The sequence below is a fragment of the Sapajus apella genome, unplaced genomic scaffold, assembly GCF_009761245.1.
Source record: "Sapajus apella isolate SASKATOON/1434 unplaced genomic scaffold, GSC_monkey_1.0 scaffold3, whole genome shotgun sequence".
NCBI classification, from domain to species: domain Eukaryota; kingdom Metazoa; phylum Chordata; class Mammalia; order Primates; family Cebidae; genus Sapajus; species Sapajus apella.
In genome coordinates, this window is record NW_022436943.1 from 28,902,047 (window position 1) to 28,920,027 (window position 17,981).

Here is a 17,981-nt window from a genome sequence, read left to right on the forward strand (position 1 = left end):
AAAAATGACTACACCCGGGGGGGGGGGGTTGGAGGGGGCCGAGGTTTTGTCCCCCCCCCCCAAACCGATTCCCGTCAAAAAAAGGTGAGACATTCAAAAAAAAAAAAAAAAAAAAAAAAAAAAAATAGAAAACAAGGAAAGCAGTACAGCATAAAACCAAGAGCTGGTTCTTTGAGAAGAACACCTAAAATAAAGAAACCTTTGATGATTCTACTCACAAAAAGAATGACAGACAAGAGAGACAGATGGGTATTAGGAATGACTATGGTGATATAATCACAGATGTAGAAAATATTTTTATTTAGAACTTTAAAGCAAATATGGAAACACAGGTACAATAATGTTCTAGGAAAATATAAGTTAATATAAATTAGCAAAACTGACTCAAGGATGACAGAATTGAAAATTAAAGAGTTATTTCCCCAAAGCCATTATGCACATATGCTTTGAGAGAAGAGTTCTAATAAAACTTTAAAAAACATAATTTCTATTTTTTGTAGCTAGCCCCCTATTTAGATCAAGGAATAAATGAATAAATAAAATAATAAAACAAATAAAAAGCAGAGATAAATCATGTATTCTGATTCTAATTCTCTCTAACCCACCCACATACAAGCAATCAAATCAGGGAATAAACGAATAAATAAAATAATAAAATAAATAAAAAGCAGAGATAAATCATGTATTCTAATTCTCTTTAACCCACCCACATACAAGCAATCAAATCAAACACTCAGACTCTTATTCTTACATGGTGGAAAAAAATAATGTGAAGTTGAATTGTATACAAATGTAATTTATGCAATTTCTTAATACTCCTTTGTATTTTTCATATGGCTCCTAAGCTTGGTGTAGTGATCTATGCCAGCAGCACTGATAGTTGTAGGTTCTCCTTAATCTCTCACACTTTGTACCTGGGCAAATACTTTTATATACAAGTAATCAAGTTAGTAATACTACTAGGTCATAGTTTAGATAGCACTGGAGCTATATTTCAGTTAACTTTATGTCTGCTATTTTCTGAGCAAATTAGTTTGGTCTTAAAAGTGTCATCCACACAAAGGATGTACTCAACTGACAGAATACAGGAGTCCTATCCCCTGATTTGAGCTCAGTTCTCATTTAGCATCTCCATTTTACCTCCTACACAGCTCCTGCCTTCAGATATGAGTTCCACTTCTCAGGGAACTGGTCCATCTCCACTGAGGTCTCTTACTGGCTTACTTAATCCCAAGGCCCATGCATAAGAAGGGATCTACTTCTTACAGGCTCATCTGTATTATCTTGCTTAGTGAAATAAAGTTTAAACACACTAGGAATGAAAACATTTCTCCCCTCAGCATTTATTAGCACAAAATGCTAATTTTTGCTTTCCTATTACAGTACCTATACAGTTCATAAACAATCACTTACCTCTCCTTTTCTAATCTTAAAGGGCAAAATAATAACTGGAACACTAGAACCTCTTATATTGCTCCTAAACACTAAAACCAACAAAAAGAGATTATAAGTACATCTAAAATAAAGATTAGCAGATATGAAAATCAAGCAGAAGGAGGGGGAGGTTAGGTTACACAAGGGAAAAAAATAAAAGGGGTAGAGGGTAGAAGAAAGCTGAGACTGACAATATACTGATGTCATAAATATAAACGCAAAGTGTAAAAAAATCAGTAAATGTATTCCAGCAGATTAAAATATATCATTAGTAAGTTGATATGGCCTATGAATGAATGCAAAAATGATTCAACATTAGGAATCACATAAATGTAATTTACTCCACATATAGATAAATAAATTCATTTATTCAACAAGTATTGTCTGGCATTATACTAAATGTGTTTTACATATAACTTTAACCCTATGGTAATTGCAAAAATGGAAAACAATGTCACTATTCTCACAAAATTTTTTTTTGTGTGTTGGAAAATATAATTGTCATTTTACATATTTTTATTTACCATGTTATTTATGGTAATATGTAATAGATTTCTTATTGTCATTTTAAATGGATTAATATTTTAATAATTTCTCAATTTTAATTCCTAATATTCTTAAAAGCATATATAACTCCTACATTAAAACCATTTTTTGGATTCCTCAATAACTGTGGAGTCCTGCGATCCAAAAGTTTGGAAACTGCAGCAAAACAGAATTACCTTATGCTAACATACAATAATTTATTCACCTATTCTATTGCTGATGGAGATAGGGGTTGTTTCTAGTCTGGGACTATAACAAATAAGGACGCTATGAATATTCTTGTACATGTCTTTCGGCAGACATTATGTGCCTGTTGGGTTCATATCTAAGGGCAGAATTGCTGGGCCATGGGACATGTTTACATACGGCTTTAATAGACACTGTTTTCCAATATGGAAATGTGGTTAGTCGAATTGAGATGGGCTCTAAGTATAAAATTTACACTGGATTCCGAAGACTGAGCATAAAAAACATAACACAGAGTTTCTCATTAATGATTACTTTCTACTGATTACATGTTGAAATGATAGTATTTTAGATATATTCATTTTAGAATATTAACATTAATTTCACCTGTTACTTTTTTAAAAATGTGGTTAATAGAAAATTCAAAACTACACATATAATTTACACTTGAGGCTGACATTATTTATATGAGATGCTTCTAAGAAGGACACTTAGTTTTGACGAACTAGGAAGACTCCCCAAAGGAGGTAGCAGTGGGAGGAAAGTTGAAGGACAGCAGGAGTGAGCCTAGTGAACAAAGTGGTGGAGGATGAAATAAGGCAGGAAGAAGAAACAGTGTATACAAAGGCTGGGAGTCGGCCAGGCACGGTGGCTCACACCTGTAATCCTAGGACTTTGGGAGGCCAAAGCAGGTGGATCACCTGAAGTTGGGAGTTCAAGACCAGCCAAACCAACATGGAGAAACCCTGTCTCTATTAAAAAATACAAAATCAGCCAGGGATGGTGGCACATGCCTGTAATCCCAGTTACTTGGGAGGTTGAGGCAGGAGAATTGCTTGAACACAGGAGGCAGAGGTCGCAGTGAGCCGAGATTGAGATCGTACCATTGCACTCCAGTCTGGGCAACAAGAGTGAAACACTGTCTCAAAAAAAAGAAAAAATTAAAGTAAATAAATAAAGGCTGGAAGTCACAAGTATTGCAGGAACATGGTGTGGGAGAGGGAGAAGGGCAGGGGTGAAGGAGAGTGACCAAGATGAGGCAGAACGGTCAAAAACAGCCAGATCCCCTGCCCTTAGTGATCATTCCTGCTTGCAGAGCACAGAGAAGGAATCCAGATCTGCCAGTGCCCTGCCCACAAGCCAACAGTACCTCCAGTGTGACTAGCGCACAGTCACCAGCAGGGAACCCCTGACACCCTGCCTAGCTGTGTTGTCTCCACCACTGTGGTGAACACCCACAGGGAGACAGGCACCCTGGCTCCACTAGCACACTGCTAAAACTGCTGCAAGTTGGTCCCCCCAATCCAGCGCAATGGATTTCTAACCTTGAAGAGCCAGAGAACAAAGTTGGGGCCCAATTCAAGCCCCCCAGAGTTAGAGCATGCAGTCCAGGAGTTGGAAGCTGAGCACTGGCCCCCTAAAATCTTCTAGAAATGAAGCCAGTCAGCTGAATCCACCTTACATCACCAACACTCAAAGTTATCAAATAGGATAAAAGGGGGAAAAAATCCAAAGATCAGCAACCTCAAAGATTGAGGGTAGATAGGCCCACAAGATGAGTAAGAATCAATACAAGAACCCTGAAAACTCAAAAAGCCAGAGTGCCTTTTTCCCTCCAAATGACTGCATCACCTCTCCAGCAAGGGTTCTGAACTGAGCTAAGATGACTGAATGACAGAAATAGAAACCAGAATATGAATAGTAACAAAGATCAACTGGACTATAGGAGTACGTTGAAACCCAACCCAAAGAAGCTAAAAATCATGACAAAACAATTCAGGAGCTGACAGACAAAACAGTCACTACAGAAAAGAATGTAACTGACTGAAAGAGCTGAAAACCACACTTTAAGAATTTCATAATGCAATTACATTAATAGTAGAACAGACAAAGCAGAGGAAAGAATCTCAGTGCTTGAAGACTGGCTTTCTAAAACAAAACAGTCAGAAAAGAATGAAGAGGAACAAACAAAACCTCTGAGAAATAAGGGATTATATAAAGTGATCAAATTTACAACTTATTGGTGTCTCTGAAAGAGAGGGGGAAAATAGAACCAACCTGGAAAACATATTTCAGGATACCATCCATGAGAACTTCCCCAACCTAGCTGGAGAGGCCAACATTCAAATTCAGAAAATGCAGAGAACCCAAGGAATACATTTCAAAAGATCATCCCCAAGACACATAAGCATCAGACTCTCTAAGGTCAAAATGAAAGAAAAAGTGTTAAAGGTAGCTAGAGAGAAAAGGCAGGTCACCTACAAAGGGAAGCACATCAGATTAACAGCACATCTCTCAGTAGGAATTCTATAAGCCACAAGAGATTGGGGGCCAGTACTCAAAATTCTTAAAGAAATTCCAACCAAGAATTTCCTACCTTGCCAAAGTTTCATAAGGAAAAGAGAAAAAAGATCCTTTTCAAACAAGCAAACGCTGAAGGAATTCATTACCACTGGACCTGCTGTTTAAGAGCTCCTGAATGAAGCACGAAACATGGGAAGCAAAGACCATTAGCAACCACTACAAAAACACACTGGAGTACATAGACCAACGACACTATAAAGCAACAGCATAAACAAGTCTGCAAAATAACCAGGAAACATCATGATGGAAGGATCAAATCCATACATAACAATACTAAGCTTGAATGGAAATGGGATAAACGCCCAAAGTAAAGGACACAGAATGGCAAGCTGGATAAGGACGCAAGACCCATTGGTATGCTCTCTTCAAAAGACTCATCTCACATCCAGTGACACCCATAGGTTTAAAATAAAGAGATAGAGAAAAATCTACCAAGAAAATAGAAGAGAGAAAAAAGCAGGGGTTGCAATCCTAGTTTCAGACAAACCAACTTTAAACCAAGTCAGATCAAAAAAGACAAAGAACATTACATAATGGTAAAGGGTTCAATTCAACAAGATTTATTTTAAATATACAGGCACTTAACACAGGAGCACCCAGATTCATAAAGCAAGTTCTTAGAGACCTTCAAAGAGACTTAGACTCCCACGTAATAATAGAGGGAGACTTTAACACCTCACTGACAGTATCAGATTGAGACAGAAAATTAACATAGATATTCAAGACCTGAATTCAGACTAGATCAAATAGACCTGACAGATATCTACAGAACGCTCCACCTCAAAACAACAGAATATACATTCTTCTCATTGCCAGATGGTATGTACTCTAAAGTTGATTACATAATCAGAAGCAAAACACTCCTCAGCAAATATAAAAGAATTGAAATCATAAAAAACAATCTCCTGAACCACAGCTCAATCAAATTAGGAATCAAGACTAAGAAACTCACTCAAAACCATAGAGTTACATGAAAATGGAATAATCTGCTCCTGAATGACTTTTGAGTAAACAATAAAATTCAGGAAGAAATCATGAAGTTCTTGGAAACCAATGAGAACAAAGATATAACATACCAGAATCTCTGAGATACAGCTAAGGCAGTATTAAAAGGGAAATTTATAGCACTAAATACCCACATCAGAAAGAAAGTTCTCAAATGAACAACTTAACATCATAACTAAAAGAACTAGAGAACCAAGAGCAAACAAATCCCAAAGCTAGTAAAGACAAGAAATAACCAAAATCAGAGATGAACTGAAGGAGACTGAGATGCAAAAGTCATTTAAAAGATCAACAAATCCAGGAGCTGGTTTTCTGAAAAAAATAATAAAATAGACCACTAGCTATACTAATGAAGAAGAAAAGAGAGAAAATTCAAATAAGCACAATCAGAAACAACAAAGGGGATACCATCACTGACCCCACAGAAATACAATAATCAGAGAATACTACAAACACCTGTATGCACATAAACTAGAAAATCTAGAATAAATGGATAAATTACTAGACACATATACCTCGCAAGACTAAACTAGGAAAAAAACTGAATCCCTGAACAGGCCAATAACAAGCTCTGAAATTAAGTCAGTATTAAGTAGCCTACCAACCAAAAAAACTCCAGATGGATTCACAGCTGAATTCTACCAGATGTACAAAGAAGGGTTGGTACTGTTCCTGCTGTAACTGTACAAAAATTGAGAAGAAGCTCCCTCCTAACTCATTTTATGAGGCCAGCATCATCAAACAACAACAAAAACAAAAAATAAAAAAACTTCTTGGCAACAAAAGAAAACTTCACGCCAATATTCTTGATGAACACTGATGCAAAAACCCTCAACGAAATACTGGCAAACTGAATCCAAAAGCACATCAAAAAGCTTATCCACCATGATCAAGTAGGCTTTATCATCCCTGGGATGTATTGATTCAACAAATGCAAATTAATAAATGTGATTCACCGCATAAAGAGAGCTAAAGACAAAAACCACATGATTATCTCGACAAATGCAGAAAGGGCTTTTGATAAAAGTCAACACCCCTTCATATTAAAAACTCTCAGTAAACTAGGTATTAAGAACTATACCTGAAAAGAGTAAGAGCCTTCTATGACAAAACCACAATCAACATTATAATGAATGGGGAAAAGCTGGAAGCATTCCCCTTGAAAACTGACATAAGACGAGGATGCCTTCTCACCCCTGCTATTCAACATAGCATTGGAAGTCCCAGTTAGGACAATCACGCAAAAGAAAGAAATACAGGGCATCCAAATAAGAAGACAGGATATCAAATTATCCCTGTTTGTAGATGACATGATCCTATATCTAGAAAACCCCATAGTCTCAGCCCAAAAGCTTCTTAAGCTGATAAGCAACTTCAGCAAAGTCACAGGATACAAAATCAATGTGCAAATATCACTAACATTCCTATACACCAACAAGAGTCAAGCTGAAAGCCAAATCAAGAATGCAATTCCATTCACAACTGCCACAAAAAGAATAAAATATCCAGAAATATAGCTAACCAGGGAGGTGAAAGATCTCTAGAAGGAGAACTACAAAACCATGCTTCAAAAAAATCAGAGAGGACACAAACAAATAGAAAAACATTCCATGTTCATGGATAGAAAGAATCAATATTCTTAAAATGGCCATCCTGCCCAAAGCAATTTACAGATTCAATGCTATTCCTATTAAACTACCACTGACATTCTTCACAAAACTAGAAGAAACTATTTTAAAATTCACATGGAACCAAAAAAGAGCCCAAATAGCCAAGATAATCCTAAGTGAACAGAACGAAGCTGGAGGCATCACACTACCCAACTTCAAACTATATTACAGGTCTACAGTAACCAAAACTGCATGGTAGTAATACAAAAACAGACACACAGACCAAAGGAACACAATAGAGAACCTAGAAATAAGGTGGCACACCTACAACTATCTGATCTTCAACAAACTTGACAAAAATGAGCCATAGGAAAAGGATTCCCTATTCAATAAATGGTGCTGGGGTAACTGGCTAACCACATTCAAAGAATTGAAACTGGACCCCTTCATTACACCATAGGGAAAAATTAACTCAAGATGGATTGAAGACTTAAATGTAAAACCCAAAACTATGAAAATCCTGGAAGACAAGCTAGGCGATACCATTCTAGACACAGAAAGAGGCAAAGATCTCAGGACAAAGATGCCAAAAGCAATTGCAACAAATGCAAAAACTGACAAATGAAATCTAATTAAACTGAAGAGCTTCTCTTCAGCAAAAGAAACTGTCAACAGAGTGAACAGGCAACTTACAGAAGGGAGAAAATTTTTGCAAACTATGCATCTGACAATTATGTATAATTTGCAAACTATCCAGCATCTATAAAGAACGAATCTAACACCCAGCATCTATAAAGGACTTAAATTTACAAGAAAAACAAAAAACAAACAAACAAAAAAATAAAAAGTGGGCAAAGGACATGAATGCTCTTAAAAAAGGACATACATACAGCCAACAATCATATGAAAAACAGCTCAACATCACCAATAATTAGAGAAATGCAAATCGAAATCACAATGAGATACCATCTCACACCAGTCAGAATAGCTAATTATTAAAAAGTCAAAAAAAAAAAAAAAAAAAACAGATGCTGATGATGCTGTGGTGAAAAAGGAAGGCTTGTACACTGTTGGCAGAAGTGTAAATTAGTTCAACCATTGTGGAAGACAATGTGGCGATTCCTCAAAGACCTAAAAACAGATATATCATTGACCCAGCAAACCCATTAGTGGGAATATACCCAAAGGAATATAAATTGCTCTATTATAAAGACACATGCATATGTTATGTGTATTGCAGCACTAGTCACAATAGCAAAGACATGGAATCAACCTAAATGCCCATCAATGACAGTCTGGATAAAGAAAATGTGGTGCCTATATACCATGGAATACTATGTAGCCATAAAAAAGAATAAGATCATGTCCTTTACAGGAACATGGATGGAGCTGGAGGCCATTATCCTTAGCAAACAAATGCAGGAACAGAAAACCAAATACTGCATGTTCTCACTTGTTAAGTGGGAACTAAATGATGAGAGGGGAATGATGGAGAGAGGGGAACAATATACACTGGGGCCTATCAGGAGGTAAAGGATGAGACGAAGGAGAGGATCAGAAAAAATAACTACTGGGTACTAGGCTGAATACCTAGGTGATGAAATAATCTATACAACAAACCCCTATGACACAACTTTACTAATATAACAAACCTGCACATGTACCTCTGAACTTAAAAAAAAAAAAATTGGCCAGATCATGAAAGCTCTAGTGAGTTAAATTTATATTTTAAAAACAGGGAACCCACTGTTGGGTTTTAAGCAAGAAAGTTACATGATCAGATGTGTACTCACTCTAGCTAATGCTAGGGGTGGTATGACTGAATCAGGACAAGACTAGAGCCAAGACTAGTTGGGGGCTGTTACAATAATACAGACAAAAAAAAAAAAAAAGAAAAGAAAAAAAGAAAGGGGCCTCTACACAAAGAGTACAGCAGTAGAAAGACATGAACCTTAGGCAAAACTACTATTCTCAAAGCTTCAGTTTCTTTTAATAATATCTACATCAAACAGTAATTTTGAGGATTAATCGTGGCATTTTTTTGTATAAGTATTCTGTATTCTCTTAGTAAAACTTTTACAGGCAATAATTTCAAGAAACAATTCTACTTCAAAATATATCAGATGCAAAGATTATTCTTATGTTTTCTCCAATATACGTAAAAGATGCCTTAACTATTAATGAAATTAAGTCAGATTATGAAAGGTTAACTCTCTTCCTTACATTTGAAAAGGTAAATTCCAACTACTAAATATCCTATTGTGCTCCGTTTAATCCTAATATTGAAAGATTAGTACCATTTTAATTTCTCTAAAAACTGAAATGTAAGTGAATTAAAGGTACATATCAAGTTAGTCTCATTCAATGACAAAACTTGAGCAAAAAACAATTTCACATCTTCACCAAACATACCAGCAGGTCAATGAGTTATTAAATATTTAAGAAGAAAATTAGAAAACTGTTCTGTCAGTTTTATTTACTTTGAAGTTTTGGGACCCACTAAAATTATATTTTCTGTAAAAAAGCTATACAATACCCTCCACCCAAAAAAGATAAAAGCTTGATTTCTCCAAATCTCTTCTGAAATTCACCAATCTTTCAATACATTCTTGACTCTTTTATAGACAATCTGACTTCTAAAGCAATCTTTATTGATAACTTAGTAGAAAGCATTTAACTTGGGCAAAAAAGTAATGGAAATCCAGCTTTTGCCCCACCCTTTGCTTCTTGCCTAAAATACACTTAAAACACTGTAAAAAGTTATGTTCTATACTTATTTCAGTGACAAAATGACTGCCCTCAGAACTGAGTTATCCACAGAGCCCTTCTTAAAGTTCCTCCCCTTGTAATTTAAGCCCATCTCTTCCTGTCATCTATTGTATAATTCACAATATGTGAATTATACATAATTCACAATATGTCTTCTTGCATAGTGTTCGTAGTCTTCTCTAGTCTACATTAAATAACAGAAATCTAACTTGCTAAGGGTCCAAACTGTTCTATTGAATTGAGGGAACAAAAATCACCCTCAACTCTTCTCATTCCTACTCTTCATTGATGATCTCATGTCATATTACTTTGAGAAAACAAGAACAATCAGATGTAATGTCCACCTTCCCACCCCAAAAGCCTACAGAGCTAAATACACTTGCATCAATATTTTCTTCTTTCCCTCTTCTTTGTGCAAGAGAGGAAAAATCCTCTTTTCCCTATCAAAAGGGCCATTCACACTCCTTTATCTCCACTAATACTCCCTTGGTCCAAGCTCCTGTTATCTCTCACCTGGATAACAGCCAAAATCTCTTAACTGATCATCCCATCTCTACGGTTTCCCACTTCACAACAATACTCAACACAGTAACAAAAGTGACTGCTTCAAAACATAAATCACATTATGTCACTTAAACCCCTTGAATAGTTGTACTTAAAATAAAACCCAAATACTTTATCACGGATTCTAAAGCCCAGAGTTTCAAAGTATCACTCTAATCTTAACCCTGTTGCTCTCCGTTATAACCATTATGTTCCAGTTACAGTGATTTAATTAATTTAACTGTACATACCAGCTCTTTCTTGATCCTGGGCCTTTCATGCATTGTTCCCATATGCAAAGCTCTCTTATCCAACCATAACATAGTTAGCCACGCTCTAGGTCTCATGAATGTCCCTTCATCAAAAAGTCTTCCCCTAATTACTCTGTGCCTGTTACTATTGCTGTGTTTGTTTCTGTGACAGCACTTATTACAATTTATTCATTAGACTATAAGCTCCATGAGAGCAGAAACCATGTGCATCAGGTTGTATCTAATATAATGCCAGACATAAGCAAGGGCTCAATAAATATTGGCTAAATGAACTGAGTGAAGAGACAGCCAGGGTTAGGCTGCAATCCTGACTCTACTACTTCATAGTGGTTGACTTCAGTTAAGCCACAATATCTCCCAGCTTCGATTTTTTCTTCCATAAAACAAAAGAAAGAGTACATATCTGATAGGACTGTCAATAAGACCTACCAAAGACGAACTGGCAATAAATAAAGACTAATCACGATTTTTTCAACATAAGTATTAAGTACTTGTAACTAAATAAATGCTATTAAACATGATTTAATAAATGTTAGTTTCCTTCCTTCCCTTCTGTAACTTAGTGAGAACTCCCTAAGCTAATACAGTATTAAAACTATATATTTATATATACTTAAAAATAAGAGACTCTGATGACATGTATTTGAATAGATACATAGATAATTTGTATTTGCAGAATCTAACCCTAAATTTTAGAAAATGGCAATAAATAATGTACATCTATTATTTAACTTTCTTAAAAAGAGGGGAGGAGTGATGATAAGGAGAACAGAAGAAAAACAGAAAAGAAAGGTAACCTTAGAAATTAGAGATCATCAACTTCAATTCCTAAATTTAGAACAACCTTCCTTTACTTATAAAAACTTGCAGCAAGAACAGGATTAATATCTATTCTAAACTTTTGAAATAAAAAATTCTCCATTTACCTAAATCTATATAATTCTCACTTATATTTCATGTATATTTCACTTATCTTTCACCCCTTAAATTCTAGTATCACTGGTAAAATGTAAAAACAAAAACAAAAACAAAAAAGTAACATCTCACATCAGAAACACAAAAGGCCCTCTTGTTCCCTTAATAATTTAATAAGTTTTAAATTCTCTAACTACAAAAGTAAATCTTAACGTTTTAACTGCTGCTCACTTTTCAGGCTAACATCCCTTTTATGTTCTTCAAAAGAAATTTTACTTTCTAGGAACCTTATAAATCATTTACCACACATCCTTCAAATCTCCTCCATACTTTATGTGGAATACAGCTAACAGTGCCTGTTTAATACTTTCTGCCTGATAACCACCTAGAATTTGTGGAATGTGCTTCCTACCTTCTTCATATTCTCCCAAGGATATGGATATAATTTAGATTCTGAACTCAAGGAAGGGTTTATGTTAAGCAATTAGTTCAATTTTATTCAACATATTTTATGTAATCAACCTTGACTTTTTAAGAAGTAATTGGTATCTGGTTTAGATTTTTCCCTCATGTTCAAGTTACTTCTATAACCCTTCTAAAATTGGAATTTCTTGTCTACCCTTAAACTAATTATTAAGCGCTATTGAATGTTCCATAAAATTCATGGGAAAAGGTTCATCCATTAGATGTATGCAAGAGTAAAAAGATCATTTTATGCCACCACAACATCTAAAATAGTACTGTGCACAGTAAGACTCTTGACTAATAAGCTGAAAACCAGTTTAAGAATGAATTTTATCACAAGTCAATCAGTATATGCCAGGACAGTTCTTATTGCTACCAAATGCCCTGGCAGCAAGCAACGAAAAATAACCATTTGCAACTCTTCAAGGTTATTGTAAAATGATATACAAACACAACAACAAACATTCTAAATTACTTTTTTTTTTTTTGAGACAGAGTTTTGCTCTTGTTGCCCAGGCTAGAGTGCAATGGTGTCATCTCAGCTCACTGCAACCTCCACCTCCCAGGTTCAAGCAATTTTCCCGCCTCAGCCTTCCAAGTAGCTAGGATTACAGGCATACGCCACCATGCTCAACTAATTTTAGTATTTTTAGTCGAGACAGGGTTTCACCATGTTGGCCAGGCTGGTCTCAAACTCCTGACCTCAGGTGATCCCCCGCCTCGGCCTCCCCAAGTGCTGGGATGACAGGCGTGAGCCACTACACCCGGTTTCTAAATTACATTTTAAGGCTTCATCTTGGGTAGTGTTTTTCAAGCTAGGGACTGCAAATCATTATCCAAAATTAATTTAATGAATCCAGACCAGCAAACGATGAAGGGAAGGGTGAGAAAGAGAAGGAATAAATAGAAAACATCTTAGTGCACAGGTAATGAGGTTACATACGTATTTCATTAACTTTTTTCTCTATGTACATAGTACCCTGAACAATGTGTATTTTAAAGGTGGGTTTGAGTAAAAGTTAGGAAACACTAATCTGGGAGACAAAGAGAAGTAGAAAGGATAAAGCAATGTAGCCATTAGAGTTACCAAATTGTGGTTTAGGAGGTAAGCAAGACTGACAGCTTCTATTGACTAGGAGACAGAGGTTTTGGAAACTCCCACAGATTTGTAAAAGTCAGACATCCCTATGTGAAAAATGACAAAGCACTTTCTTTTCTTATAGTAAGCCTAGGACAATGAGAAGCAAAGCTTGTGGTTGCCACCACTGATGTTTTTATTCCTTCAAACTTCCCAAGGTGGAAAGGTCAACCTTTACTCTCTCCTTCTAACTCTTAGGTACATTTAATGCAGTTAAGACACAGTAGCCCCTTGAAAGATAATTACTGGTCCTTGAAGAACTACTTCTAAAAAACATTAACCGTCTTCTAGATTACAATTTAAGAGTTTCAGGTAACACTTTGGCATTCAGAAAAGTTAATTTGGAAGTATAACAGTCACACATCAGAGCCCACTAAATCATCTGGAGAGTAGTACCAAAATAACAAAAAAATTTTTTTAAGTATATGAAATGTTTCAAAAATCCGAAGCATACCTTAGAGTCATCTTGTTTTGAAAAGTCACTCTGAAGAACATTGGAATTCTCTAAATCTTGGCCAATCAATCTGCTTTTCTTTGTTAACAGTGATTCTGAATATTCAGTGTCATTAATATAGCTAATTATTTTTGAAGTCATTTAAAACACACACTTTTTACTGTATAGGGAACAGTTTCATAAATTACAGCTAGTATCTGTTCTAAGAGGGTCAAGGCAATGGCTATTTCTCAGGATGTATCCACTACCCATTACAACTACTATATATTCTAAGTTACCCAAATCCCACTATTATTACAGAACCACATCCCCCCATACTATTGTTATAGCCCTTTTTCACTATTATAAACTCACATGTGGTTAAAGACAGAAGGGGACAAAAAAAATGCAGCTATAAAGAGGATTTCCCAGTTGCAAGGTGAAGGGTTCCCTTTAATCTCTTCTGATATAGTTTAATGTTCTGCCTGGTTCACTATCTCCTTTTTTCTTACGCTTTGAAACTTGCTGTGGCTTGAGACATCAACCTTTGGCATAATCACCTGCTGGTTTTATAATGTGAGTGCACACTGTTGGGAAAAGGAGTTTCAGTCTTTGCTTACTAACAATTCTTCATACTTACTAACAATTCTTCACTGAACACAAATTCCAAAAAGACAAAACTTTGATAAGCACCTACCAGAAAGTCACTTTGTGTACAAGTACTGAAGAATGCACCAAGACAAATTAAGGGGTTCACAGCCTCTTATCCCTCGAGGCAAAAGACTTATAGTTCAAACACCGATGACAAAGGTTTTAATGAAAGAAGAGACCATTTATTTATCTATTCTGATCAAACATCACAGAAATTCAATTCTTATTGTAGTAGAGGACACAGCTGAACAATCCTAATCACTCTAAATTAAAGATACCTCTCAATTTCTTCTCTCTCCTGGGCCATTACACCAAACCTGGAGCAGAACTATACCCACCTTCTGGCCAGAAGAAACAACATAATAGCTTATTGATCTCTGGTGTAGACCCAAACCCACAAGTCATCAGGCAAGCAGGGATCACAGCCAGTTGATGAGGCTAACAATCAAAAGTAATGCACTGGGTTTTTGGTCCCACACAAGCACACCTTTGGCAACTGCCCCATCAAAAATGGACCAACCACTCTCTTCACCAAAACAAACAAAAATAATACTAACCAGGTATGGGAGCAATACATCCTTAATTGTACCAAAAAGACCACTATTTCTTGGCTATTGGTAAATGCCCAATTATGCTCATTAATTCTTCATTTACTGTCACTTGCCAGGTTTTAAAAGCCACCATCACATTCAATTCCGTAAACGCGTTCAAGAGAGATAGTATTTGCCGACAAACTGCCTGTTGACCAAACCTCACCACCACCACCACCATTATACTAGTTAAATCAGTGTTTGTGGCAAATCATTTAGACTTTTTATAAGTAAAATTTACCGAAGTAATGATAACTTCTAATTCTCTTTTTCTGAAGAAATCAAAGCAACACTCAAAAAAGGAAAGGTTAAAACTGAGCTCTCTGAAACACCTATTCAATGTATTTAACTAATGAACTAAGAATGGTGAAGTCAGAAGTGGAACTCAATTATCTTAAGAGATAAATGTTCTTTGCAATTAATTCCATTCAGCTCTTGCTTTGATCCCAACCAAATATAAAGCTGTCCTCACACAGTCTTCAGCCTTCTCTTAACCCGAAAGGAGTCACCTATAACCCGATCCCTCGACTGGTATAAAGTAACAGTAACCACAGCGGCGGACGACGATGGATGAAATGACAATTGAACTGGGAGTCAGGGCATTTGTGTACGCCCTAAGAGGGAGAGACTGAGGTGGGGCTGGAAACTATTTTCTGGCCTTCTCCCGCGTGCTGCTCCCGGGAAACCAACAGGATCCAGCATGCTCGGATTCAGCAGAGCCCCGGCCCCCGAGGTGGAGGGGTGGGGAAAAGGCAGCGGGAAGCCTTTTCAGGGGTAGGGCAGGGCTGGTGCGGAGGGAATCTCACTCGTGAGAGAACTTCCTAACCCAAGAAGGGGAGTGGGGGGTGGCAAGACCGTCCCGGCAGCGGCGGGGGCGACCTCCTCCGCTTTCTCACAGTCTTACATCTTTGTGTGGATTGTGCCGGGCTACTGGTCCTTGAGCAGCTGGCCGCGGGGGGCCTCGAGCCCAGGTCCGGAAGTCCACCCGCCACCCCTTGGCTCCACGGGGCCCTCCTGGCCGGGACCCCCAGCCCCTCTCCACCACCCGAGGGTCTGGAGGTGGGCGAGTGGACGAAAGCATCTCCGTGTGGGGACAACCGTTCCGCCACCTAGATCTCCTCACTGGTCTTTGTCCCGTCGGTAGCCAGGGTCTCCGCCGGAGTCCCCAGGGGAACCCCCGTTCTGGAGGCCTCGGGGCCCGGGTCGCCCCCAGCTTTGTTCGGTCAGCCGGGTGCAGGGACGCGGACACTTACCGTACACCCCAGCGAGGAAAAGCAAGAGCAACGCAGACCTCCACCGCGGAGACTCTTTTGTGCTCCAGCGACGGGCCATAACCACGGCAGATGGAGGGAGAGAGGAGATGGAGGAGGAGGGAGGAGGAGCTGGGGCTAGACGCCGCAGCCGCCGCCGCCGCCGCCGCCGAGCCCCCGGCTGCTCCCTGTGCTCTCCGCGGCGGCGGGAGGGGGAGGGGAGGGGCCGCCGCCGCAGCCGCCTGCGCGCGCTCCCTCCCTCCTCCCTCCTCCCTCCGGTCCTCCCTCAGCCGCACGCTCGCCCGCTCCCACCCCGGGCTGTGCGAGAACCCCGCGCGGGGCGGCTCTCCTGGGGACAAGAGCAAGGAGCTCCCGCGCCGGCGCCAGGCGAGGGGGTGGCGGACGCGGGACTCCGGCCTCGCGCCGCTCGGGGTAGCTGGCACCGCCACTTGCCAGACGGAGCGCGCGCTCATCCGTGCGATCGGCAATCACCTGGCCCGCCTGCATCGGTTCCCGCCCCGCGCTCGGCTGGACTTTCCAAGTCTCGGGCCGATTTCCCCGAGACGGGAGCCAAAGGAGTAAGGCAGCGCCAATCGATGAGCGAGCGCGCGAACGCCGACCGCTGGATGCCCGGGGGCTGGAGCGCGGAGGCCAGTGCAGGAGCTCGGTCACAGTTCGAGGCCTGGGCGCTGGACCAGCGAGTGGGGTGGGTACGAGTTGGGAGGTTGAAAGTGGCTCCGTGTTGAGGGAGGCGTGGATGGTCGGAAGCTGAGAACTTGAGAGCTCCTTCCTCTGTCCAGTACCCCCACGTCTCCACTTGCGGTCGGCGCGGAGCTCCGAGTGGAGGTGGGCGCCAGTTAGTGCGGCCGACCCGGCAGCTGGCCGGTCCAGGGGCAGTGTGGATTCACACGCTCTAGGTCCCCGGGATGAGTCGGGCAGGGCGTGTGCAGAGCCCCTGCAGTCTGGCGTGGAAGCTCCTGGAGGCCGTTTGACATCTCTCGCGGGGTCAGGGGTGCAGCAGGGCCAGGATGCTCCGCAGGGCTGGAGCCGACTTTGGGGGTAGATAAATGACAGGAGAGTTCGCCCATCACTCTCCAGTTTCCCTAAAGCTCTTCCCCCACTCCCGACAAATTCGAGTCCTCCTATACTTAGATCCCCAGAACACTTTTCTAAATACGTCTGTAGTAACGCTGGCACCTCAGACCCTCCGTCGTGTGTTTTTAAAGTGTTTGTCTACAACGTCTTATTTCTGTTAGATTTATGGTTGCCCTTTGCAAGCACTCTCCGTGCTATTCATTGAAGACCTACAATACACTATGCTGTCCTATTGACATAGCTTATCTCTTTTTAATCCCAAACATCCTTGTGAGATAAATATTACCCACGTTTTATAGAAAAAAGAGAGCTTAAATTACTCATGGCAGGTAAGTTGTCTGAAACAGTTTTTCGTATTCCAAAGTCAAGAGTGTTTCCCCTATACCACAGTAAACGCTAGCACAGTGCTTAGAGCCCAGTAAGTAAATGTTAAAATTTAAAACATATTTCCTGGGGAATACTTTTAGGCTTTCCATCTATCTCCTACCGATTTACCCCATTTTAATTTTTTTTTTAAATCAGGAAATGGTATTCCAAAAGATATGAGAAAAAAATGTATTAATAAATATTACAAAAATTTAATAATTAACAAATCTTATATCATCTGCCAAAAAAAAAAAGCAACCAGCACTCCAAAAATATTTTCCATTATCATTGAAAAAAAGCAACTTCAGTGTTTTTCACTAAACAAATGGCAGTTGTCTTTCCTAGTTTT

The 17,981-nt window shown here is 39.1% G+C and overlaps 1 protein-coding gene across 3 annotated transcripts in view; it reads right to left on the reverse strand.

The window, feature by feature from the left end:
• LRP12 (LDL receptor related protein 12) overlaps nucleotides 1–16,365 on the reverse strand; it is a 98,079-nt gene extending 81,714 nt beyond the window's left edge. Inside the window, exon 1 of one of the 3 annotated variants that reach the window (XM_032251558.1) lies at nucleotides 16,175–16,365. In XM_032251558.1, the coding sequence (XP_032107449.1) occupies nucleotides 16,175–16,253 (79 nt within the window). In that variant the 5' untranslated portion in view covers nucleotides 16,254–16,365. The remainder of the gene's footprint in view (nucleotides 1–16,174) is intronic. The other 2 variants (XM_032251548.1, XM_032251541.1) reach the window with 2 other exon arrangements.
• Nucleotides 16,366–17,981: the final 1,616 nt, after the last annotated feature.